Source organism: Salmo salar, chromosome 24, assembly GCF_965601325.2.
Source record: "Salmo salar chromosome 24, fSalSal1, whole genome shotgun sequence".
Classification (NCBI taxonomy): domain Eukaryota; kingdom Metazoa; phylum Chordata; class Actinopteri; order Salmoniformes; family Salmonidae; genus Salmo; species Salmo salar.
In genome coordinates this window covers 18127603-18154752 of record NC_138314.1, presented here as the reverse complement: position 1 = coordinate 18154752, position 27150 = coordinate 18127603, and the positions used below count along the sequence as shown (strand labels likewise).

The window sequence follows — 27150 nt, the reverse complement described above, 5'->3', positions numbered from 1 at the left end:
CAGTAACTAGCCGGCTACCACCCAGTACTCAACCTAGCACCCTTAGAGACTGCTGCCCTATGTACATAGTCTTAATTTATTTATTTTGGGGATTTGCGTGTATTGTTAGGTTACTGTTCTTTTGGAGCTAGGAACATAAGCATTTCACTTCACCCGCGATAACATCTGCAAAATATGTGTACGGGACAAAAACAATTTGAGTGGCCCCTGTGTTGAGGATCAGCGTTGCGGATGTGTTGTTACCTACCCTTACCACCTGGGGGTGGCCCATCGAAGTCCAGGATAGAGTTGCAGAGGGAGGTGTTTAGTCCCAGGGTTGAACGTTGAGCTGTAGTCAATGAATAGCATTCTCACATAGGTGTTCCTTTTGTCCAGGTGGGAAAGGGCAGTGTGGTGTGCAATAGAGATTGCATCATCTGTGGATCTGTTGGGGCGGTATGCAAATTGGAGTGGGTCTAGGGTTTCTAGGATAATGGTGTTAATGTGAGCCATGATCAGCCTTTCAAAGCACTTCATGGCTACAGACGTCAGTGCTACGGGTCGGTAGTCATTTAGGCAGGTTACCTTAATGTTCTTGGGCACGGGGACTATAGTGGTCTGCTTAAAACATGTTGGTATTACAGATTTGGTCAGGGAGAGGTTGAAAATGTCAATGAAGACACTAGTCAGTTGGTCAGCGCATGCTTGCAGTACAAGTCCTGGTAATCCATCTGGCCCTGCGGCCTTGTGAATGCTGACCTGTTTAAAGGTCTTCCGGAACAGCTGGTGCTCTCATGCATGTTTCAGTGTTATTTGCCTCGAAGCGAGCATAGAAGTAGTTTAGCTCATCTGGTAGGCTCGTGTCACTGGGCAGCTCTCGGCTGTGCTTCGCTTTGTAGTGTGTAATGGTTTGCAAGCCCTGCCACATCCGACGAGCGTCAGAGCCGGTGAAGTACGATTCGATCTTAGTCCTGTATTGACGCTTTGCCTGTTTGATGGTTTGTCGGAGGGAATAGCGGGATTTCTTATAAGCTTCAAGGGTTAGAGTCCCGCTCCTTGAAAGCGGCAGCTCTAGCCTTTAGCTCAGTGCGAATGTTGCCTGTAATCCATGGCTTCTGGTTGGTGTATGTACGTACTCTCCCTATGGGGACGACGTCATCGATGCACTTATTGATGAAGGCAATGACTGATGTGGTGTACTCCTCAATGCCATCGAAGGAATCCCGGAACATATTCCAGTCTGTACTAACAGTCCTGTAGCTTAGCATCTTCTTCATCTGACCACTTTTTTATTGATCTAGTCACTGGTGCTTCCTGCTTTAATTTTTGCTTGTAAGCAGGAATCAGCAGGATAGAATTATGGTCAGATTTGCCAAATGGAGGGTGAGGGAGAGCTTTGTATGCGTCTCTGTGTGTGGAGTAAAGGTGGTCTAGAGTTTTTTTCCCTCTGGTTGCACATTTACCATGCTGATAGAAATTTGGTAAAACGGATTTAAGTTTCCCTGCAGTAAAGCCCCCGGCTACTAGGAGCGCAGCCTCTGGGTGAGCGTTTCCTTGTTTTCTTATGGCGGAATACAGCTCATTCAATGCTGTCAACAGCTACGAAAAATACAGATGAAAACTCTCTAGGTAGATAGAGTGGTCTACAGCTTATCATGAGATACTCTACCTCAGGCAAGCAATAGCTCGAGACTTCCTTACAAATCTTGCACCAGCTGTTATTTACAAAAATACATAGTCAGCCGCCCCTTGTCTTACAAGACGCTGCTGTTCTATCCTGCCGGTACAGAGTATAACCAACCAGCTGCATGTTGATAATATCGTCGTTCAGCCACGACTCCGTGAAGCATAAGATATTACAGTTTTGAATGTCCCGTTGGTAGTTTAATCTTCCGCGAAGGTCATCGATTTTATCCTCCGAAGATTGCACGTTTGCTAGCAGAATAGAAGGAAGTGGGGGTTTATTCGATCGCTTACAAATTCTCAGAAGGCAGGCCGCCCTCTGGACCCTTTTTTTCCACCTCCTCTTCACGCAAATCCTAGGGATCTGGGCCTGTTCCCGAGAAAGCAGTATATCGTTCGCGTTGGGCTCGTCAGACTCGTTAAAGGAAAAAAAGGATTCTGCCAGTCCATGGTGAGTAATCGCAGTCCTGATGTCCAGAAGTTATTTTCGGTCATAAGAGAAAATGTACTACTTTAAAATAAAGTAGCCAACTATGTGGGGATTGCTATGAGTAGGGAGCAATCAGCCGATGAAGAAGGAAATGGACTACTACAAAATGGAGATGGCTTCAATGGCACTGTCCATGGCACTGTCCATGCCATCGCAGATGCTAGAAAGCTCAGATACAAAAATGAGTCCTCTATCTATCTCTATGCCTGTTGTTCACACTCGTATCTGCTCTCTCATTGGTTAGAATGGTCCCACCTGATCTCACCTCTTCCATTGTTAGAGCGTTCACTCGAATATCTCATAAATATAATAGACAATCTTTGTCCCAGGCCAGATTCACATTTCAAGTTAATCAAAAATTTGATTTTCCAAAAGGTAAAAAAATATCTTTAAAAATATCAAAATACAATCAACTTGATAATTGACATTGTTATAAACCATGAAAACCTGCTGAAACTGTTCAAGCTTACCACCTGAAAATGACTTCATTACATCAATAACAATGTTCAGACATTATTTTTCAAACAGCAGGATCAAGCAGATTCAAGCCTCAAGAGTTAGTGCATGTTAATTTGTCTGATTATTACTTCACTCTTTCTAAGATACCTGGGTTTAGAGAAAAGCACTTCTCCTTGCCTGTCGGATCTGTTTCCATCGAGTCCCAAGAATGGAGGCAGCGATGAAGACAAACACCAGGATAAGGCCCTTGGCCAGAGACAAAATACAACTCACCTGGAGGTAGAAGGGTGGAGGGAAAGCTTTAATCCTACTGCCATCATCTATTTATAACATTTCACTTGTCACATCTTGGGACAGCAGAGTCTCACCTGTGTAATACCTGGTGAGGGGGAAAGCCAGCTGGGGCCAGCACACATCATTCCTGTCGCAGTCATATTCTGTAAAGTTAATCTGAAACCTGAAGGACACCAGGGCAGAACCATATCAGAGTTTTATTCACAGCACTTTATTTATTTATTTATTTTATTTATTTCACCTTTATTTAACCAGGTAGGCAAGTTGAGAACAAGTTCTCATTTACAATTGCGACCTGGCCAAGATAAAGCAAAGCAGTTCGACAACATACAAAAACACAGAGTTACACATGGAGTAAAACAACATACAATCAATGATGCAGTAGAAAAAGAAAAAAAAGAAAAAAAAAACGTAATCATAAAAACATTATACGGAAGCTGTTGATTCAATTCTGCGGGCTTTAAAATTTCAGGGGTCACCTGGTTTTGGGTGGTCCTGTGTTGATGGGGATATCAGTGAAGGGTGATGGAGGAGGTGACAGGGAAAGACTGAGTCCCAGTCGGGGCAACACTCACATCAGAGACAGTAGTCCTAACAAGGAGAACTTTATTCAATCACACTTTTTTTCTGTCTCAACATAGGGACAGCACAGACAGAAAGGTAACATAGGTGTGATGGCACTGGACAGTGTTATAGGCTTTTGCCACTTATCTGACTTCTGGAAGTCAGATACCGCCACCACCACCACCTCTGTCACAATGACCCTAACGTGGATGTGCCGGTGGGAGGAATCCCAGAACATGTTCCAGTACCACCCCCCACAGGCTGGCTGCAGTTCAGTTTCACAACTGTGAGTTATTCAGTGTGTTGGTCACAGAAGTGGAATGGAGAAGCAACAAAGCCAAAATTAGGAATTAATAGGGTGAATATGTAAGCTAATATTAGGATTTAATAGTTAAAGTTAAAAGTTAAAAGGGTTTGATCAACCAGTCAGCCAGGGTAAGGAAAATAGATTAAAAGGGAAACGAGTAGCTCTCGTCGTCGATAAACTATATATTGATAACCAGTTGTTCAGAGACACAAAGACTACTCCATGGCTATTTTAAAAATTACAAAGTTCTTATAGATGAGGAAAATAATGAAACACACAATTCTAGCTTGGTTATGGATTGTACTAATACAACAAAAAATATAGCTTTTCTATATATCTTCAAATATAACTAATTGGGACACAAAAGCACTAATTCAACATGGTGAAGATAAAAACTCAGTAAACAGAAGGCACAGTATGCGTGGATGGTGTGGTGTGTGTTTTGTTGGTGTTTGGGAAAGTGTGGCGTTGAGTGAGAAAGGAAATGGTTGCATATCCCAGAACCAATGTATTGCTGTGAGCAGTGGTTGTGAGAGAACTTTCAATGTTGTTCAGATGATGGATATACTTTTTTTATAATGAATTATACATCTATTTATTTATTTATTTATTGTCCTATGATGGTGGAACAGTGTTTTAAAATAAATTGTACATTTAATTTATTTATTGTCCTATCATGGGGAACTACATTTTTTTTAATGAATTATACATATCATTTATTTATTTATGATCCTATATTGACGGAACGGTCCACAACTCTATACCCTAGACACCCACCTGAATGACCCAGATACTAAGAAGTCCCTAACTGTTTTATGGGCCTGCTGTAAGCGGTCTGTACGCAGCCAAAATGCGGTCAGAGACCTAGAGCAGCACTGCCCCCTCAAGATTCTGAGCCTGCTTGGCAGGGTTGGTCCTGCAAGCCAAAGCCCCCTAAAGGGAGTGCATACTGTACAAGGAAATTCTCAAAGCTGCTAATGAGAACCTTGACGACCTTGTACCTAGCCGGTGGGGATTCAAGTGGGGTGTCCCCACCCAGGCAGTGGCAGTGCTGGCAAAACTAGCTGCAGTAACCCATGGGGAGGGGGTCACACTTGAACATTCAGAGAGGGGGTATATTATTGTGGCCCTGGTGGCACAAAATCAAAAGTCTGACTGCATGGAGATGCGTGGGAATATGGTCAATACGGGGGGACCGTGTTGTGGGTGTTTCAGGGGAAAGGGGTACATCTGACCTCCATCATCTAGGATGTGACAATGGTTAATAAAAATCTCCCCATTTCTGCCCAATTTTTTGCACAGTTTTGCAGGCCTTCTCATACAGCTGCAACTGTATATGCATTCGTAAATCAAGACCTTTTTGAGTTGGGCTCTGGGATGGTGCAACTGTTGAGAATGTGAGCCTATGGTTGTGTGGGGGAAAGGGGTTGAGTGTGTATGAGTGTGTGGGTGTATGTGTGTATCCCACAACTGTTGAGAGTAAAAGATGTTAGGGACAATATAGGATGATTCACAATAATTGTTTGCTAATATAGTAATTGCTTGCAATAATGTAATTTTGGTAATGGCAAGATTGGTGAAATTGCCTACATTACTGCAAATATTAATAGATAATTATGGAAAATAAGATAAACAGGATTTTTTAAATATATATTTTTTGATGGCTATATATAATACAAATCGAGGTGAGGGCGATGGAAATGCATTTGGAGGTTGATCTACTTCTGTTCTGTGAGTGGCACTCTTTTTGAAGGATGGATCCTCGTCTCTTCAGGGCTATGGGATCCGAGGGGTCGGGGGTGGTCTGCCGGCATTGGGATGACAACCCAACTCGGGATGAGGAGGGGTTTTAGCGGGTGGAATAGTGGGGACCAATTGGAGGTTTACTTAGTAGCAATGCAAATATCATGATACAGCTATATAGACACTCAATCATCATGTAACATTTTAACGGTGCGTTTACAAACATATTTTAATAAATAGAATTGAAACTTGTGTCTCTTTATGGTAAGTGGTAAAATAAGTATTGCCAATTATAATTGTAATGGCTTAGGAGATAATAAGAAAAGACGATCAGTATTTACCTGGCTAAAAGAGAAGGAATATAATATCTATTGTTTACAGGAAACTCATTCAAAAATTTTAGAGGAAGTTTTGTGGAAAAAGGACTGGGGGGACGAAATATATTTCTCCCATGGGCAAAGAAATTCAAAAGGGGTGATGGTATTAATTAACAGTAATTGTCACGAATCCCACCGAAGGTGGCTCCCCTGCCTGCTCGGGCGGCGCTCGGCGGTCGTCGTCACCGACCTACTAGCCGCCGCTGATCCTTTTTTCCTTTTCGTTTGGTTTGTCTTATTGTTTGCACCTGTTCCTCATTTGTCTTTTGATTTTGGTTATTTAAGCCTGGTTGTGCGGGATTATCTTAGCGTCAGGTTGTGTTTTTTTCATTGGATGTGCTGGCGATTTACGACTGTGATATTGTAGGCTGGCTGTGCACCTGTTTTGGGCACTTGGCATTTTTTCCACGCCTTTTGTGTTGGCGTTGTTCGTGTTGTGTTTTTGATTAAAATAAACACACAGTTCCGTACCTCTGCTCTCTGCGCCTGACTCCTACCACCACTCCTAGCAATCGTCTGACAGTAATTTTGATCCAAATGTACAAATTGTCCAAACAGATCCTCAAGGTAGATGGATTATTTTAAATATGTTATTGGACAATAAACAGATATGGCTTATTAACCTATACGGTCCAAATAATGATGATCCAAGCTTCTTTGAAAAAAAAAATATATATAAGAATTTATCAACTCTACAAGCAACACTAGACTCTATTGTTGTGGTGGGAGATTTTAATATGGTCTTAAATACCTCTATGGACACTAAAGGAAATCACACTACAAACTATCAGGCACTTAAGGAAATCATGAATGTCATGGATATATTGGAATTAGTGTATATATGGAGGCTTAAATACCCCGACCTAGTGAGATATACATGGCGGAGGCTTAATCAAGATAGTCGTTTTGATTACTTTCTTATGTCATTCTCTCTGGCACCAAAAGATAAAGTGTTGATAGGGGACAGAATGCAGTCGGATGATCACATAATTGGCATATATATTGCTCTTACAGAATTTCCACGTGGGCGAGGATATTGGAAATGTAATCAAAGCCTACTAGATGATAAATTGTTTATAACTAGGACAGAAGAATTTATAACTGACTTTTTCAGACATAACATAGGTACAGCAGATCCCCTTATTGTATGGGACACTTTTAAATGTGCCTTTAGAGGCCATGCAATTCAGTCCCCCTCTATAAAACAAAAGCAATTCAGATCAAAAGAGTCCATATTAACAAAGGAAATTGAATGACTAACAGTACAGTTGGATCGCAATAAAAACTGTACCATAGAGGCACAGAATAAGTCAGAGGAAAAACAAAAAGAAATGGAGGAACTTATTCAAGAAAGATCCAGTGTAATATATTATAAAAATAGAGCGACCTGGATGGAATATGGGGAAAAATGCACCAAATTCTTTTTCAATCTTCAATATACAAATGCTACCAAAAATTGAAACTTGTTACAAATGATGGAGTCACGCATGATTCACCGAATGATATTTTGAAAGAGGAAGTAAAGTACTTTAAGAATATGTTTTCATTTCAGTCTCCTCCATCTCCACTAATTGTTTCTGTTTTTTTCCTAAAAATAATGTAAAATTAACATCTGTACAGAAAGACTCATGTTAAAGCCAAATTACAGAGGAGGAACTTCTTGATGCAATTAAAGCCTTCAAGGCTGGGAAAACTCCAGGCTGTATGGCATACCAGTGGAAGTATACCAAACCTTTTTTGATATACTCAGAAGACCATTATTGGCATGTTTTAACCCCTCCTATATAAATGGTAGATTATCGGACACGCAACAAGAAGGTCTGATATTACTACTGAAACAGGACCCAAGTGGTATATATAAAGATCCAGTTCATTTAAAAAATTGGAGGCCTCTTACACTTCAGTGTTGTGATGCAAAAATCCTAGATAAATGCTTGGGGCATAGAATTAAAAAAGTATTGTCAGATATTATTCATCCTAATCAGACAGATTTTTTACATGGACGATACATTGGAGATAATATAAGACTGGAAACAATAGAATACATGAAATATCGAGGACACCAGGCCTGGTTTTCATAGCTGATTTTGAAAAGTATTTTGATAAAGTACAACTGGAGTTTAGATATAAATGCCTAGACCATTTCAATTTTGGGGAATCTCTTATAAAATGAGTTAAAGTTATGTATAGTAATCCTAGGTGTAAAATAGTAAATAATGGCTACATCTCAGAAGGTTTTAAACTGTCTAGAGGAGTAAAACAAGGTTGTCCACTATTGGCATATCTATTTATTATTCCCATCAAAATGTTAGCTGTTAAAATTAGATCAAACAATAATATTAAGGGATTAGAAATCCGTGGCTTAAAAACAAAGGTGTCATTGTACGCTGATGATTCATGTTTTCTTTTAAAACCACAATTAGAATCCCTCCACGGCCTCCTAGAGGATCCAGATACTTTTGCTAACCTCTCTGGATTAAAACCAAATTATGATAAGTATTATGTATTGGATCACAAAAAAATGCTAATTTTACATTACCGTGTAGTTTACCAATAAAATGGTCTGACGGGGATGTGGACATACTCGGTATACAAATCCCAAAAGAAAGAAATGATCTCACTCCAATAAATGTTTATAGAAAGTTAGCAAAAATAGATTAGATCTTGCTACCATGGAAAGGAAAACACCTGTCTATTTGTGGAAAAATCACCCTGATTAACTCTTTAGTCATATCAGTTAACCTATTTGCTTATGGTTTTGCCTACACCTAGTGACCTGCTTTTTAAATTATATGAACAAAAAATATTCCATTTTATTTGGAATGGCAAGCCAGACAAAATGAAAAGGGCCTATATAACGAATATGAATTCGGAGGGCAGAAATTATTAAATATCAAAGCATTAGACCTCTCACTATAGGCATCAGTCATACAAAAGTTATACTTAAATCCAAACTGGTTCTCTAGTAAATTGGTAGGAATGTCTCATCCCATGTTCAAGAATGGCCTTTTTCCCTTTATTCAGATTACAACGGCTCACTTTCGGGTTGTTTGAAAAGGAAATAATCTCCAAAATATTGTTATTTTTTAAACAAGCCTCCTTAGAAAGTTGGTTGCAATTCCAGTTTAATCCACCTGAAAAGACAGAACAAATAATACAACAAATATTGTGGTTAAACTCAAATATACTAATTGATTTAAAAAAATGTATTTTTCGATGAAATGTTTAAAAAAGGTATAATTTTAGTGAATGATATCATAAATAGGACTGGTGGAGTTACGTCACACATGCAGCTAACACAGACATATGGAAATGTCTGCTCTGCCCAAAATTGCAACCAACTAATTGCAGCATTACCACAAAAAATGGAAGAGGCAAGTAGAAGGGTAAAAAGTAAGGAACTTGTCTGTCGGCCCTGGATTAAAAAACATAAATGGTTGAAGAAAAGTGTGACAAAGGAAAACATACCAATTTCATCTAAGGACCAAAAAATTGACAGCTGTGCCATATAAATTGCAAAATAGTTGGGAAGAGATTTTCGATGTACCCACTCCATGGCACATGGTTTATGAATTGACACGCAAAACAATGCCGGATCAAAACTTCAAATTTTTCCATTTAAATTACTATACAAAATTCTTGCAACCAATAGAACGTTATATATATGTGGGGGATACAATCATCCCAGCTCTGCAGATTTTGCTGTGAGGAGGCAGAGTCATTAGATCATTTATTTTGATACTGTCCATATGTAGCTCGTTTTTGGAAACAGGTCCAGGAATGACTGAAGAATTGCAACATTTGCCTAGAACTAATGCTGCAGATAGCAATACTGGGTGATTTGAAAAGCCATAGTCAATCAATCAATCAATAATATAATAATTCTTTTAGCAAAAATGTTTCTTTAAATTTACAATCTGTAGAAGCTATGAGAATAGAAAGGTTCAGTACTTTTGTGAAGCATCACAGCACAGTTGAAAAATATATGGCAAATAGAAATCCAAAATGGATGGTGTTAAGAGACAGATGGGAGGGTTGAATGGAGCTGAAGGGTGGGACTAATAACAAGATAACCAGTGTAAAACATACGGGGTCTGTAAAATGTATATACAGTTGAAGTCGGAAGTTTACATACACCTTAGCCAAACACATTTAAAAATTCCTGACATTTAATCCTAGTAAAGATTCCCTGTTTTAGGTCAGTTATGATCACCACTTTATTTTAAGAATGTGTATTGTCAGAATAATAGTAGAGAGAATGATTTATTTCAGCTTTTATTTCTTTCATCACATTCCCAGTGGATCAGAAGTTTACATACACTCAATTAGTATTTGGTAGCATTGCCTATAAATTGTTTAACTTGGGTCAAACGTTTCAGGTAGCCTTCCACAAGCTTCCCACAATAGGTTGGGTGAATTTTGGCCCATTCCTCCTGACAGAGCTGGTGTAACTGAGTCAGGTTTGTAGGCCTCCTTGCTCGCACACACTTTTTCAGTTCTGCCCACAAATCTTCTATAGGATTGAGGTCAGGGCTATGTGATGGCCACTCCAATACCTTGACTTTGTTGTCCTTAAGCCGTTTTGCCACAATTTTGGAAGTATGCTTGGGGTCATTGTCCATTTGGAAGACCCATTTGCGACCAAGCTTTAACTTCCTGACTGATGTCTTGAGATGTTGCTTCAATATATCCACATAATTTTCCTCCCTCATGATGCCATCTATTTTGTGATGTGCACCAGTCCCTCCTGCAGCAAAGCACCCCCACAACATGATGCTGCCACCCGCGTGCTTCATGGTTGGGATGGTGTTCTTCGGTTTGCAAGCCTCCACCTTTTTCCTCCAAACATAACAATGGTCATTATGGCCAAACAGTTCTATTTTTGTTTCATCAGACCAGAGGACATTTCTCCAAAAAGTACGATCTTTGTCCCCATGTGCAGTTGCAAACCGTAGTCCGGCTTTTTGTATGGCGGTTTTGGAGCAGTGGCTTCTTCCTTGCTGAGCGGAATTTCAGGTTATGTCGATATAGGACTTGTTTTACTGTGGATATAGATACTTTTGTACCTGTTTCCTCCAGCATCTTCACGAGGTCCTTTGCTGTTGTTCTGGGATTGATTTGCACTTTTCGCACCAAAGTACGTTCATCTCTAGGAGAAAGAACGCATCTCCTTCCTGAGCGGTATGAGGGCTGCGTGGTCCCATGTTGTTTATACTTGCGTACTATTGTTTGTACAGATGAACGTGGTACCTTCGGGCGTTTGGAAATTGCTCCCTAGGATGAACCAGACTTGTGGAGGTCTATAATTTTTTTCTGAGATCTTGGCTGATTTCTTTTGATTTTCCCATGCTGTCAAGCAAAGTGGCACTGAGTTTGAAGGTAGGCCTTGAAATACATCCACAGGTACACCTCCAATTGACTCAAATGATGTAAATTAGCCTATCAGAAGCTTCTAAAGCCATGACATCATTTTCTGGAATTTTCCAAGCTGTTTAAAGGCACAGTCAACTTAGTGTATGTAAACTTCTGACCCACTGGAATTGTGATAAAGTGAATTATAAGTTAAATATTCTGTCTGTAAACAATTGTTGGAAAAATTACTTGTGTCATGCACAAAGTAGATGTCCTAACCGACTTGCCAAAACTATAGTTTGTTAACAAGAAATTTGTTGAGTGGTTGAAAAACGAGTGTTAATGACTTCAACCTAAGTGTACGTAAACTTCCGACTTCAACTGTAGGTTAAGAAATACTGCACAGTTACAAATAGAAATCAAACTGGATGGACATCAGAAATAGAGGAAGGTAAAAAAAAATAAAAAAATTCAGACGTAAATAACTTTTCTGCCGCAGCCACTATAATGTTGAGTTTCTTGTGCCTATAGTTTAGAACTGTGACAATGAACACCTTTTTTTTAACAAACTGGGTATCTTTTGACTGGAAGCAAACATTTACTACAGGCTGTGGTGCGTCCACTACCATATCTTCACTAGCATCACTTGTTTTCTCAATTATTTTAATCGTCTCCGCGTAGGAGATTCGGTTGACTGCTCTACCTTTTGCCACCTCAATCTCCTTCACCCTTACAGGGCACTCCATGAACTCGGGATCATGATCACCACCACAATTGCAACACCGTCGTTCTTCTACACACGTTCTTCAATACCCTGTTCGTTTGCACACACTTGAAACATGGCCAAATCCTTTACAATTCTAATGATGCGGACATGGGCAGCCTCCCAGGGAGGCATCTTGCCGGGGGCTGCACGAGGAGCACACACAAAAAAAAAAAACCGGAAAGGTGACATTTGTGCGATCTATCACTCATTTGCACGTCAATGATATCCTGTCATCGTGTGGGACTGTGGGTCAATTAACCTTGTCGTAGTGGGCGCCCTGGTTCTAGTCAGTGAGCTAGGCAGGCTACTGCCTGGGAAGGTCTCCCACTCAGAGGTACGAGGGGCGTTGACCTCAGGTCCCCCCACTGGAAGCCTGAGGTAGGGGGAGAGGGAGAATCTATCAAATAGCGCACCTCTACCTTAGTACAGTACTAATGCAATTATTTGTGCAATTTAGTTTGTGTGTTTCTTGATTTACATTTTAGTCATTTAGCAGACTTACAGTAGTGAATACATACATTTCATGCATTTTTTGTTGTTGTTGTACTGGCCCCCATGGGAAACAAACCCACAACCCTGGTGTTGCACACACCATGCTCTACCAACTGAGCCACAGGGAAGGCTTGATTGAAGTGCATTAGTCTAATAATCAGGTTCTCTTCTTTATAAGTGTGTTGTGTATTTGTGTGATATAGAATTTGTGCAATTTAGTTTTTTTGTGTTTTTTGTTAGCAATAGGGTAATAGTGTAATACTTATCTTTTTATTTGTATTTATATACTACAATTTGTTTCTCTGTCACTTTGATATTCATGAGTCTTTTGTATATTTTTTTTTATGTATATAGTTTTAAATGTTATATTTATTTATTTATTTGTGCTGTTCCAAATGTCTGAATAAAAATGAATGCAGAATGGTGCTTTTTGGGGGGTGGGTTCGCCCAGGGAGCCATACAAGCTAGAACCGCCACTGCAATGGTTTGGGGACGACAGTTCTTACAGAGTATTTTACATAACCAAGCTTCACATGAGTAGGAATTTGCTATTTATCAGAAAACAACTGAACCGACAGACTTTCTTCTTTTTCTCCATTCACCCAGCGGGTTAGACGCCGGGCACCAACCACGCCAGGAATCTTCTTCAGGTATTCAACGACTCCTTTGAGAGTGCTCTACTCCGAAGTTCAAAACTTCTGTTGTACGGATTCTTCTGAGGCTCACTGCAATCTTCCTATGTTCTTCAGAAATACGATTAATCAAAATAAAACCAATCTGACAGATTTTTCCCAGCGCATGCTTCACCATTTGACACATCAAACGGGTTTCCCACATATGCATCCCAACAAGAAGCGATTCTTTATGATTCATACACGTATCATCCACTCCAATTTTAGACAATTTCCTTTTTGTTATAGTTTTCGCTACTGCTGTTGTCCATTCAGAACATTCGTCTTCACTAACTTTGCTTCGAACTCAGCCCCGGCTTCCGCCATCTTTTTCTTAAACCGGAAAGAACCGTAGTCCTCCCCGAAATCGAACTGCGAGCCTTCCAAAGATTTGTATAACTAAACCTAAAAAAATATATATACCTTCCCTACAACCTGTAGAGAACGCAACAGTTCCACCTCACCAGGGAGTCACCATTTTGGCAGTGTTGTAGAGAAATGGCAATGACAGATTAACCAATCACAATTTAGAGGATTACTTGCGTTCATGCTCCAGAAATGGGCGAGCTTCTACTGAGATAGCCAACAGCGACCTTCTCGGCTGTTGTGTACTACGGAAACAGACAAAAAAGATTGTATCTGTTATAGCTAACTTCTAGAAGCAAATTTGCAACATGCACGATTATATGGACTCTCTGCATACAACCTAATAAATTAACAACAAAACATGAACACAAAAGCGTAATGTAATGTTACAAAGATGATTTGCTAACCGAACGCATACTCCTATACACTAGATGGCGGTAATTCATAATGCACTGTTCTGTAACGACTCAACTCCAACAGTAGAGTTAGTTTGACAAGAAAAACACGAGGAAGCATGTTCTCTTTCTTTCCAGGGATAATTTTAAGACAAACTTTCGGAATTAACATACAATGGTGCCTGTTCAATCGGTCGAAGATCAGATGAAAGCTGTACTAGACTGTGTGGTTACTGAGGATAAAATACCCACAGATGTCAGCACTACGTTAAAGCTTTTCATTAACAAACTTGATGAGTGCTCAAGGTAAATCTGGCTGACAAGTGCCTAATGTGTTTTATTCATTACACCGATTCTGTTGCAAAACGTTTCTTAAACAGAATGAAACAGGAGGGACCTACCTGCATTTGTCCAATAGAAACTCTCGTTATGCTTCTGTTTGGTGCTAAAACGTTAAACTGTTTCCATAATGAATACACCCCTGATGTTTGTATGACAATGCATGTGTAGCCTCCCTGTGTGGGAATGCATGTATTACTACCTCTGCCAATAAATCTGGGCTTTCATGGCATAGGTGGTAATGCATTCACACCACAATAACCACAGGGTTGTTGATTCAAGCCCTCCAGCGATTGTTCTATCTCCATCACTACATTGGTGGCAGCAGTGGGATAGTCCCTGCGGTGTCTCGGAGTTACTGGTTCCAGCTCCACTCCGACTGTTCCCATATCCAACCAATTACTACACATTCATCGTTCACCGTCGGTGTCACTCATCTTCATGGCATGTTGTCTGTCTCTGAACAGGAGCAACATAAAGCGATGCAAAGAGCGTAGTCTGGAGGAGGCAGGCCAGCTGCTGAGGAAGATCCCAGTGAAGCAGCTTCAGTGTTTAGAGGAGAGGCTCCTCTTGCCACTCATCAGGCTACTCGTCGCCATGCAGATGCAGATGTTTAACATCGCCAGTCGCAAATTAGACCAGGTCCAGAACAAGCTCTGTCCTTTAGAAGTGATGTTTTCAATGCTGAATAACTAAAGTGCTATTCTGAATATGTATTTGATCATGCCATTACAGATGTTGCAACATCTGGCAGAAGTCAATCGCTTGCTGGTTTTTCGAGAAATCCAACACTGTTTGTGCACTATTGTGGGAAAGGATCAGGTATGTGTATTGTTCTAAAAATAATCCACTGTTAGAAGTATTCTTTAGCAATGCGATAATGTTTCAGCATCTTTCCTTTTCAGGCATTATCCATTGGGGACCTCCAGAGAGGTTAGTTGTGGAGTAGAATAATCTTGAATTGTTCTTTGTTTTAGTGTGAGTGGCATTGTCAATATTAACTATTATCTTTTTGGCCTCATTTTAGGTGCCAAGTTATCTCCTGTGTGTGGTTTGTGTTTGCAGCTTGCATGTTCCTGGAGGACAGCTCTATTGGTCGTGAGCTGTGGAGAGAGGCCTGCCCTTCCTTGATAGATAAAGTGGCTGAGTTATTCCCTGTAATACTGGAGCAGGAGGGTTTGAGAAATGGCCCACTGTGTTACCAAGCTGTCAAGGTAAATACTGAATATGGGCTTTATCAACCTTTAACTTCCTGGCTCTTGTCAACAAAATTGTACTTGTCTTTTTTCATTTTTCATTCATTCATTCGAAGCACTGTTCAGACGACGTCTTGTCACTGAACTGACCTGTGAGTTGGCTGTGTTAGTAGGTGTCTTACTGATCTGGGACCTGTCCCTTCAGGTGTGTTTGCAGGTGTTTCAGCTGTTGCCAGGTGAGGTGGCCCCTCTGGTTTGGGAGAAGGAACAGGGGAGTTTGGCAGTGCAGAGCATCCTACAGTCTCTAATGGACATCATCCTGGGACAGGTCTGTGTTTGACATCGATTCAGGTTAAATCCCAAACTATTTTAAATGAATATGATTCAGGTTTGCCAGTCTGTTCTCCCTGATGTCTCTCCATGGTCCAGCTCTTACTCTTACTACATGGTCCTTTGTAGCTCATTTGGTAGAGCATGGCGCGTGTAACACCAGGGTAGTGGGTTCCGTTACCGGGATCACCCATATGTAAAATGTATGCATGCATGACTAAGTCACTTTAGATAAAAGCCTGTGCTGAATAGCATTTTTTAATTGTTATTATATTACTTGTTTCGTCTGTGTGCGGGCAGTGCTCCAACAGGGACACCCGTCTCCTGGCTGGCACCACAGTGGCCATGCTGATTAACACCGTACTGGAGGGACGGGAGGGAGGAGCAGCTGCCTGGAGTCTGCTACAAGTCACTCACTCAGGTACACAATCAGGACTTTCATATTGTTGACATTGTATGTTGACTTTTATTGTTTACATTCTATGTTGTTTACATTCCAAATCATCACAACACAGGATTTGAACCATAAACCTATTCATATAAGGACTGTGGATGATGAAGTGTTTTTTATTTTTAATGCCACTGGTTGATGTGTGTTGCTCAGAGCCCTGGCAGCTGTGTGTGGGTGGTCTCCAGGTACAGTGCAGCCCCCGCTCGCAGGACGGAGTGGACAGACTGGCCGTGAGCAGGGGTCTGCTGACCTGCTGTAGAAGGAGCATCCTAGTCAGTCAGGTGGACACCACAGGGGTATGTCACAGACTGCTCATGCTAACTGATATATCTTCTTCATTCGTTCTTATGGGAATTCTCCTCGGCCAATTTAGAAAATGTGGTTTCTGATTCAAGGTTTTCTCTCTATTGCTTCAGACTTGTCTCCTCCTGGGTGGTTTGTTTCCTTTGGTTTCTGCTTTGTGTGAGGAGAAGCTTGACTGCCACTACTATGTCTTTGAAGGTACTGTAAAACCAAACCAGTGTGTATGCGTGTTTCTGTAAGTGCAAACGTAATGAAAGTAAGAAATACCTGAGTATCAAATCGACGTTTATTAAAGCCTATGTCTGATGGCAGTGTTAACACTGTGGCTGAAGAGTGTTAAGGAGTGTCTATCTGAGATCTGGGAGGTGACCAGCGCTCCCCTGCTGCCAGATGATTCTAGCCTGAGACGACAACTCATCCAGGTCATCTGGGACAATGCTGAGAGTCCAGTGAGTTTCCAATCATCTCATTATTAATACAGAACATGAATAGACAAGAACGGCTCAAGGGCATAGTACAGTAGTAACAATAACATCCCATTTCCCCTAACACATGCCCAGGTCGAGGGTGTGTCTGAGGTTGTGCGCAGTGCGTTCTGCCTGCTGCTGGAGATCTATGAGATGGACTGCCAGCGTTTTGGAGACACACAGAAGAACCTGCACATTTCCTTACTCCACCGCATAACCAAACTGCCCTGGGAGGCCAAAGCCAAATACTTCCCCCTCTGTTCACTGCTCCCTTATGTTGGCACTGACATGGTGAGTGTATGCAATGTCATCTTAACCTTAAAAGTGCGTGTTCAGTTGTGGAAATTGTGATTATAATTCATTTTCCGTTAACCCCTCAGGTGCTGGAGCAGTACTCTGAGCTTCCCAACCATCTCCTGAAGTGCATGTCCACCAATCATCTGTCCCCATGTGCCTCAGAGCTTTACAAGTGTCTGATCCAGAAGCAGAGGTGCGAGCTGTGTGAGGAACTGGCCCAGGATGCTCCTCCCTTGGAGCTGGATCTGGCCAATCAGTGGGCCAGGCGTTGGCGGACCACTCTGCTGGAGGCCTTGACCTCTGACGTGACCCTTCTTCAGAACAACAGCTCCAGCCACTTGCTGCCCTGGACCCTGCGTGTCTTCCCCGCTGCTGTGGAGCCCCTGCTGGCCCCTCTAGACCCTGCCTCTCCAGGGCACCTCCATGCCTGGGCCTGTGTGATGAGTGCCCGCCGTGCCACTTATGGAGGCTCCCCCTGGGCCCTGGAGAGTGGCTCTGCCCTGGAGACCCTCCGTCTTGCCCTGGGATGTGTGGACGATAGAGTCCGCCTGGCCGCCCTCAACCTGCTATGCTGCAGCCCAAAGACCAAAGAGGCCCCGACGCCGGAGGAGCTCTCTACCATGAGGACCTTCATCCCCCAGAACCTCAACAGTGAGTCGTCACCGTTCCGCCAGCACCTTCAGGCAGGGGTGAAGAGGTTTCTGGTCCGGATCCGAGACAGCTGCCTGGCCCACCTCAGAGGACAGAAGGGAAAAAGGGACGGTGGTGTCAGCCTCACAAAGGAGACAGAGATGGCACTTGATCAGGGAGTAGGTGAGCGCTGCGAAAGTTTGAAGCACTAAATAATTGTTTTAAAATGTATTTCCTTGTCCCATCTAGCTGTGCGGTGCAATTTATTAACATCCTATTCATCCTGATCATTGTAGGGTTTGTGGACTGGCTGTCCCAGCTGCCGTTGTCCTATCTGGCACCAGGACACAGCTACCAGAGGAAGAAGACTGTTCTGCTGCTGCTGTCTGCTGTACTAGAGACCTGCACAGACACCTGGAGCCCAGACAAGAAGAAGGGCCAACCCCCAGGTCAGTAAAGGGGGCATGAGATGGTTGACTTCATTCTGGGGCTTTAAAGCCTGTATGAAGCTAAATTCCAAGAGGTTTTTGTTCCCTTTCTGTAGTTAACATGGCCTCTTTGATCAACTGGGCAAGGCTGAGAGGATGGTGGGATTTCTTCTCTAGATCAAAACAGCTGGTCCTTATTGGCTGTTTAGAGGATTCCACCAATGAGGTAGACTTTATACTTGTGTTACAAATTCATTTTTTAATTTTTAATACATTTGTGAGTGACAGAAGGATAAGTGAAATAATGTATTTTCTCTGCTCTATTTTCTTCCTATGTAGATTCGGGAGCTCTCTGCAGGATTACTGGTGAGATTTTTCCCACCTAGTTTTCTGGAGGACATTACTCCTGTGCTGTTCGGCCGTGCAGAACTGCTCCTCTGCAGTCCCCGTGTGCCGGAGGCTCAGATGGGAGCTCTGATCATGAAGGTCCTCCTCCAGAAGTAAGTAGACCTTTCATTTCTACACCACCTGTAGCCAGAGTTCCGGTCCTCGACCTCAGTGTTGCATGACCCCCTCTCCGAAGGTCTGGAGGTCAGTCTCATGTGCCCTGGCTGGACAGCCGTATCAACTACGTCAGTTCTGGGGACTCGAAGGCCTCTACTCTGGTCAGGTATCTACTCAAGGAACTCGAGCAGCATTACCTGATCGCTAAGGATGATATGATGCTTGCTGCAAGAACCAAACCCATACACGGTGAGACCTGTTGCATCATTGCTATTTCACAAAATTACATTTTGCAGCTGTCTAACAGCTTATATATAAACATGTTGAATTCCAAAGCATTTCACATTGCAACCTTATTTGAGTGATGTATTTGTTTCAGGTATTTTGACTGCCCTAGAGAGGTGTATACTAGAGGTACCTAACACCCTGTGTGATGTGGTCGATCACAGAGTGACCATAGAGATCCTGGTTCTCCTGGAGAGGATCACTCTGCTCCTCCTGGGTGTGCTGTATGGAGACCAGGATGCCTGCGGGGATGAGAAAGGTATCGCCAGTAGGGTGTAAAGAGACATCACAAAACAGATCGGAGAAGGGTAAACTTGATATGGAATGGTTGTCTCACCCCCGCCCTTGTCTCTTCCAGATATACCCCCATCTTTCTGTGACATGGGGAATGCCATCACCTCTCTGATAGGCCAGGTGGCAGGAGAGGACCAGGGGGAGGGGGATGAGTGTGTGCTGCTGTCTGAGGAACACAGTCTGGTCCTCACCTGCTGTTGGGTCTCCCTCAAGGTACTCTTCATCTTACCGATCAACACTCGCACTGACCACCCGGCTGCACATTCTAACCCATGTTCAGCACCACTAAGAAACACATTCTGGCCTTCAATCACTATTGTTGTTTTCCTTTTCAGGAAATAGGAATCTTTCTAGGTTCTCTGGTGGAGAGAATCCTTGCTCAGGCCAAACAGACAGAACCCTTTCTAACTTTAGAAGACCTGAAGAGGGCCTCTAAAGTGTTCAAGAACATTCTTCTCAAATGCCGCCACTGGGTAAAAAGGACATAACATCCATCTATGGTTCACAACTCAAAGCCTCCCTGGTTTTCTTGTCTCATCTTCAGTCCTGACATACACGTTTCTATCCCCCAGGGGGCAGTAGAGGGCTGCTGTGTGGGCTTTACCAGGTTCTGTGCCTGTCTCCTGAGCAGCAGTGACCCAGAGCTCAGGGATATCCCAGCACACATGCTGAAGCAGGTAACCTCTGACCCAGACCCTTTTGAGGGGGCTCATCCACACCGCAGACAGGGTTCTCATGGCGTAAAGGGGTTTCTGTAGAGTATGTTTTAGGTCTAGGCCAGTGATGTACCTTATCATTCTCTGCTAATTCATATCTAATTTTACCTGCAACAATGAAGCTATGTTTCATGCATATTTAGCTAGTATGGTTAAACTGTGTGTGCTAACTGATATGGGGTTTTCTCTCCAGGGCCTAGAGGTGCTGCAGTCTCGCTGTACGTCAGTGACCCGGCGGGCGGCAGGGCTTCCCATGCTCATCCTGTGTGTGGTGTCAGCAGAGGAGGCCAGTAAGGCCCGGCCCCTCCTGGCCCACAGCATACACACCCTGCTGGACACAGCCAGGTCCCCTCTGCCCCAGGACTGGGACCAGACACTGGACCTGCCACAGGTAATACACATCATGAATTCACCAAAAGTTAGCCAGATATGCACACTAGTACACTACTTCCCATGAATTATACGCATGTACATTACCTACCACAAACACAGATGAGATGCACAGCCATCGAGATACACACATACCAATAGGATACTCAAGTCCAGGTCAGTTAGCATGCGGTCTAATGTTGGCTTTTCCCCTCCTCTCCCCCAGGTGTGTGCGGTCCACACCCTGCAGGCCCTGGTACGAGGCTCTGGGCTGGGAGTTGCTGTGCTGCAGTTTGCCCCGGCTGTGGCCATCCTGTCCCTGACCCTCCTCAGCTCCCCCTGCTGGGCCATGAGGAATGCTGCACTGCAGCTCTACAGTAAAAATACAATCTCTCCCTCTCACTACTGTAATGCGCACACTGAGGACAGAGCTCAGATTTCAGTGTCATTTGTATTCTCTGAAACTGACCAGCTCAAACATTAGATCATATAGACCGGGAGAGAATCCATTAGGTTCACTTGCGCTGTCTGCTCCAATTTCTTTCATGTAGCGATCAGACATGCATGATAAATTATTCATTTGTTATTGTGCTCCCTCTGACTGAACCCTTTCTCATGAACAGGCTCTCTGTGCTCAAGGTTGCTGGGTCAGCGCTCTGGAGGTGAGGAGGGCTCCACCCAGCATGGCATGTCTCCCCCCGCCTTCTTCACCCACTACCCTGCCCTGCAGCCCTTCCTCCTGGGGGAGTTGAGGGGGGCGGCAGAGGACTTGCAGGGTCCCTCTGGGGAGGCCCGGCTCCGCCTGCACCCCTCCCTCTACCCTGTCCTCACCCTCCTGGCCAAACTCCAGCGAGGGGTCCAAGACCAAACTGGGTGATTACCGTTTTCATGTCATTTATTTAATTTTGTCAAGCTAAAGAATCCCTTTATAGCTGCATCTACTCAATGAAGCAGGTGATGATGTCCATGGGCCTGTTTAAGGATAACACACCTGTATTCTCCAGGTAGGCACACAATCATTTACAGTGTTCTATGCATCTCCTTGCAGTATGAAAACTGGTCCATGTAACCTTTGTTCCCAGCAGGACTCTGTCAGACTTCCTGATTCCCCTGCTCCAGCTGGCTGCCAGTCCCATCTACAGTGTGAGGGTCATGACCTCCAAAGCCTTGGTCGCCATGACGCCCCCCTGCCAATACGTGAGCACCCTTCTCCGGTTGACAGGAGAGCTGCCGGAGCCCCAGGACCCCAGCTGTCACAATCGTCTGCATGGACAGCTACTGCAGATCAGAGCCATCCTGGACAGGGGTCTATGCACACAACGGTGAGGGTTTACAGAATGGAAAACAAACAGGGAAGGATTCTATGGAGGCCATAGAGATTCTATAATTCATGTTCTATTTATTCTGTGATTAAGGCACTGTCAGGTTTTGTAATTTGTGTTGTTATTTCCCCAGTCCTCCCCCAGACGCACTGTGTGATGTGGTGGACCGTGTAGAGTCCAGACTGTGGTTGGTGACAGGGGCTCAGCACTGCCCCCTGGTGCGTGGGGCCTACCTGGGTGTGGCAGGCCTGCTGAGGGGGTTCTGTTCTCAGGGGTTCCTCCACCAGATGAGGGATGTGCTCCTGTCAGAGCTCCACTCACCACACCAAAGGCTCCAGGTGCCCAACAGTCCCTGTCTCTCTCACACATGCACACACACACACACACTGTTTTTATCCAGAGATACTGTCATGATTTGTTATCCTTTTCATCATCTGGGTATGTGCCAACTGATATATCAGTGAGGTTGTGTTAGCCGTCCCACAATACTGAAAGTTTATGACATTCCATTTTACAGGTTGGGTCCGCCTCCTTCCATCAGAACGCTATCCACTTCCTGTGTGCAGAGCCCCGGTGGGCTTGCCAGGTGTGGGGGAGTTTCTCCACAGAGAGCTCTGACCTGAGGCTGTCATTGGTCAGTTGGGCGGCTGAGAGGCGGCGATGGAGTGGGACCAGCATGCAACAGGTGCTGCAGACGGCACTGCAGGTGAGACATAAACACCCTGTCTAGACTAGAGAATGCTGGGAAAGTCACCTTGTCCAAAAACTTACCAACAGTTTTCAATGAGTAGTTTTCAATATACAACATGAGGAATTCAAGGCACTAAAGATATGTTTGACTTTAACACAATGCTGCAAAGGGCTGAAATCAAGCTGAGAATTGTTTTTTTTCCTCGTGAAAATGAGGGTAAGGTAGATCTGAACTAGACCAATACAGTCAAGGATATCCATCCTTTTTCTCTGCTGTGTTATGCCGTACGAGTGGGAGTCACGGAAAATGTATGGCGTAAAAAGTACACTATTTTCTTTAAGAGTGAAGTAAGCGTAAAAGTTGACTCTACTATTTATATTTTTGACAAGTACAGATATCCCAAAAAATGACTTAAGTAGTACTTGAAAGTATTTTTGCTTTAGTACTTTCAAGTACCACTGGGTAGAGCATGGCACTTGTAAGTTGTAACGCCAGGGTAGTGGGTTTGATTCCCGGGACCACCCATACATAAAATGTATGCACCCATGACTAATTCGCATTGGATAGAAGCATCTGCATCTGTAAATTCTAAAGAAAACATTATTTTGCCTTTTTAATAAAACTCCATAGGCCCAATCAATATGCCTGTGTCAGTGCCCCTGTTTTATACCTCCTTCAGTTTCTGGACAGCAAAGTCTTCCCACCTATTAGCTGCCCTTTAATGACTCCACGTTCCTGATTTGACAATGGTGACCTGACCATGCTGTTTTATGGGAATGGTGTTTAACATTGCTCTCTGTACTCAGGCCAACCTGAAGGAGGCACTGTTGGATCAGGGTGTGGAGTACAGCAGGACATATCTGACAACCCTAGTTGCAGTGATGACTCCTGGGGCTGACCATACTCTGTCCCAGGAGCCTTCCCCTTCTCCCCCCCTGGAGGGTCCAGTCCTGCTGGAGTGTGTGGAGCTGCTGCTGGGGGCCCTGGAGGGCCACAGAGGGGGGCCAGAGTTCCTATCCCAGGCCCTGTGTGCTGCCAGCCTGCTGCTCTCCCAAAGGTCAGCATACAGAATTCTGCACACTGCACTCCTCTCTGTTTTGACATGATTTATAATTTACTTGACAACAACAAGTCATTAGGGTGTCAGATTCACAAAAAACATACTGAACATTCACACATTTCTTCTCCCTCTGTCTCAGTCTTCAGACATCTCTGTTCCCTCGGTGGTGCAGTCTGTTGGAGGTCCACCGGGTGCCAGAGGCCCCTGAGGCTCTCAGGAGATCCTGTGCCGGGGCCCTGTGTCTGGCTGGGGCCCCCTTACTGAGCATGGCCCTGAGGGACCACACTCCTCTCCCTGTCTTCAGCACCAGGTAGAGATCTAGAGCAGGGTCGTAGGTTAAAAAGTCAATTACAGTATGCATACTGACTTTGTCACAATCTGCTGCATAATGTCCTCTTCGTCTTTCTTCCTATGCAGGTTGATCAACACAGGGCTTTACCTGCTGCAGGACGAGAGCCAGCAGGTCAGGATAAAAGCGGCCGGTTTTGCCTCCACACTCTGCCAAGCCAGGAGAGGAGGAGGGGAGAGGAGCATGTACCTGATGCAGGTCAACCAGGCTCTGCCCTTCCTGCTGGAGCTGCTGCTGGAGGAATGCTGGGATAGTCCTGGTGCCCTGGAGGTGTTGCTGTGTCACTTGCCCCAGTCTGACCTGAGCTCAGTCCTGAGGGAGGCCAGGGACACTGGGTGAGTCACCACACACACAGGCAGTCAACAAATTCATGACATGTAGGTCCCGTGTGGCTCAGTTGGTAGGGCATGGTGTTTCAAACGCCAGGGTTGTGAGTTCAATTCCCACGGGGGACCAGTACGGGGAAGAAGAAAAAAAATGTATGAAAACGTATGAAATGTATGCCTTCACTACTGTAAGTCGCTCTGGATAAGAGCGTCTGCTAAATGACTAAAATGTAAATGTAAAATGTAGGCCGAGCATGTCTTTTGTTTATGTTGTTCATCATTCACCTCTGTTCCACAGGTGTGCCAGTCTCTATGAGCAGGATGAGGCCAACGTGTTTGCAGAACCGTCTGTGATGTCAGCATGTCTGCTTCCATACCTGCTTCAGCTCGCTGAAAAGTACCCAGCATCCTCAGTGGTGGGAGAACGCCTGGGTGTATGGGCCAGGGAGAATGTTACAGACCTGCTGGAGAACCTCAGGGTCTGTAAAGACCTCCAGCCAGGTAACGCACAGGCCAAGGACCACATACTTGCTGATTGTGTCGGAAAGCACATAATAACACAATTATTGTGGCTAGTCATTAATATAATAGTTTCTTTAAAATGTTTACATGCTTTGCAAGAAGAACAATTTCCCTAATAATCCTGTTTACATGGACACATCTGAAATCAGGCTACCTGATGGGGCTTGGATAAATGCTGAAAATCGGCAATCAAAATAAACGTTCTACCACAGCGACCACGTTATTCGGGCATATGAAGTTTGTATGTGAACTATTTCTAAGATACTCGCACATAAGAGGGAGGCTTGCGCTTCCGCTGCTGGCACATGCGCAGATCAAATACACAGCTGAAACGCTGATTTTAAACTGTTTACATGTCCCAATAACTTGAAAGATGGCTCAGAAAACCAGGTTTTAAGCAGCGTATACTTACTTAAATTTTGACCTCACTCCGATTTTAAGATAAACAGTCAAGTATTTACTTGACTATTGCCATACTCTGCCTACTGCCATAATCAGTTTAACATCAAATTATTAGTGTGCATGTGTAACAGTGTAGGTTCCGTCCCTCTCTTCGCCCCAACCTGGGCTCGAACCAGGGACCCTCTGCACACATCAACAACTGACACCCACGAAGCATCGTTACCCATCGCGCCACAAAAGCCGCGGCCCTTGCAACGCAAGGGGAAACCCTATTTCAAGTCTCAGAGCGAGTGACGTCACCCGATTTGAAACGCTATTAGCGCGCACCACCGCTAACTAACTAGCCATTTCACATCGGTTACACATGTAACGTACTGAAAATGTCATGGCAGACAGTATTACGTGAGCTTAAAGGGAGACTTTGGGCTTTTGACAATGAGGCCTTTTATCTACTTCCCCAGAGTCAGATGAACTTGTGGATACCATTTTTATGTCCCCGTATGAAGGAAGTTAGAGGTAATTTCGCAAGCCAAAGCTAACTAGCATTAGCGCAGACTGGAAGTCTATGGGTATTTACTAGCTTGAGACACAAATTAGACATAAAAATGTTATCCAGAAGTTCATCTGACTCTGGGGAAGTAGATAAAGGACGTCTTTGCCAAAATCCCGAAGTATCCCTTTAACTGTTCTTCCATTCTAGGTGACACCCTGGACCCGGCCTGGTTGGCTCTTCTCATGGATTCTAGTTTCCATGGCACCCTCTGTGGTTTGTGGGCCAGGGCAGCATTCCTCCTGCGGCTGCTAGAAATGTCTGATGACCTCCGGCCCCTCTGTGATCCTGAGAGTTTACGTAAGAACATCCAGGAAGTTCACTGTGTGCTCCGCCAGAATGGTGTCCAGATGCCCGCTGCCTTTACTGCAGCTCTGACTGGAGACCTGCCTTGATGATTTAGTAGTCTGGTCCACACTGTGACAACAGATTGCCTTAGTTCTCCTCTTTGACGATCAAAGTCCAGAATGAATGAATCCATGGATGCTGCATGTATGCCTACTGCAGCTAAAAACAACGTGGGCATTGAATGTACTCTCTCTGTAGCTTCTGCACTACAGTACAGTAGCATTTGGCAGGCAGGTTCTCCGATTAGTTATGTAAAAGAACTGACTACAGCCAGATGAATGCAATGATCAGATTACTTGCTGCTGCTGATGAGGCCTGCTAAGTATTGACCAGCTATAGAGAGCATCTCCTTACACCTACAATGCCTGAACTGAGAGTGTCTATACTGATCCAAAGAGCCTCTTAGAACATCTCTGTTGATGCTATTGTGTATTTTATTACTATGTTAATGCATTTGCATGTCTGTAATCATGATGCAGCCATGACGCAAGTATTTTTGTATGATTTTAAAGGATGAATGTTTAATTTTATAGATTAAATAATCTATTAAAGTGGGGTTGTCCTCTCTTTTTTCTGTAGGCTTTCACGTTTAGGATGTCTTTATCTGTCGCCCAACATTAAATCCCTCTGTTGTGCTTGAACAAGGCCCCTCTGTGTGAATTCTCAGACCAGTTCCAACTGTCTCAGACCGGTTCCAACTGCCTCCAACCACTCCTGGTATATCTGTCATACCACCAGCAGCCACAGCAAGGCGCCCTCCATTCTGGTCTATAGTAGGCTACGTTGCCTTTTCTTCTCTCCTGTTCATCTTTCCGCATTAGCCACGTCTTATTGGGCTTCATCTGCAGCAGTGGGACACAGACGGTGATGTAATGCCAGCGGCCGTCAGGAGTAGAGGCAGACAGACAGGAGGGTTGGTGAACAGAATGGGCATACAAGGCTTTATGCTCCATTAGTGGCCAGTCTCCTGCCTGGATAAGTGTCCATTGTCAGACCGCCTGCCTCCTCAGATGAAGATGATTGACTGCACTGT

The 27150-nt window shown here is 43.9% G+C and overlaps 1 protein-coding gene across 2 annotated transcripts; it reads left to right on the top strand.

Moving 5' to 3' along the window:
• Positions 1-14011: 14011 nt before the first annotated feature.
• si:ch211-225b11.4 (tRNA (32-2'-O)-methyltransferase regulator THADA) lies at positions 14012-26668 on the top strand. Of its 2 annotated transcripts, none has more exons than XM_014170685.3 (31): positions 14012-14244; positions 14745-14919; positions 15013-15099; positions 15183-15210; positions 15343-15491; positions 15679-15801; positions 16104-16224; positions 16408-16550; positions 16671-16755; positions 16870-17006; positions 17118-17315; positions 17405-18134; positions 18248-18400; positions 18496-18605; positions 18719-18879; positions 18963-19132; positions 19263-19427; positions 19527-19675; positions 19798-19935; positions 20035-20139; positions 20372-20569; positions 20774-20924; positions 21171-21420; positions 21633-21869; positions 22003-22207; positions 22387-22575; positions 23367-23617; positions 23760-23930; positions 24038-24304; positions 24594-24796; positions 25920-26668. In XM_014170685.3, exons 1-31 carry the CDS (start codon positions 14114-14116, stop codon positions 26162-26164), a joined length of 5625 nt encoding a protein of 1874 aa, XP_014026160.1. In that variant the 5' UTR covers positions 14012-14113; the 3' UTR covers positions 26165-26668. The 2 variants fall into 2 exon arrangements, with proteins under 2 accessions (XP_014026160.1, XP_014026159.1); XM_014170684.3 differs by having other exon boundaries at positions 21630-21869.
• Positions 26669-27150: the final 482 nt, after the last annotated feature.

What these genes read in the sequence shown, in the direction of transcription:
- si:ch211-225b11.4 (XM_014170684.3), top strand. Translation starts at nt 14,114, where the DNA reads ATGGTGCCTGTTCAATCGGTCGAAGATCAGATGAAAGCTGTACTAGAC. An exon ending in GCTACAAGTCACTCACTCAG is followed by an intron (nt 16,225 to 16,407) that starts GTACACAATCAG and finishes TGTGTTGCTCAG; the next exon opens with AGCCCTGGCAGCTGTGTGTG. An exon ending in TAGAGGATTCCACCAATGAG is followed by an intron (nt 18,606 to 18,718) that starts GTAGACTTTATA and finishes CTTCCTATGTAG; the next exon opens with ATTCGGGAGCTCTCTGCAGG.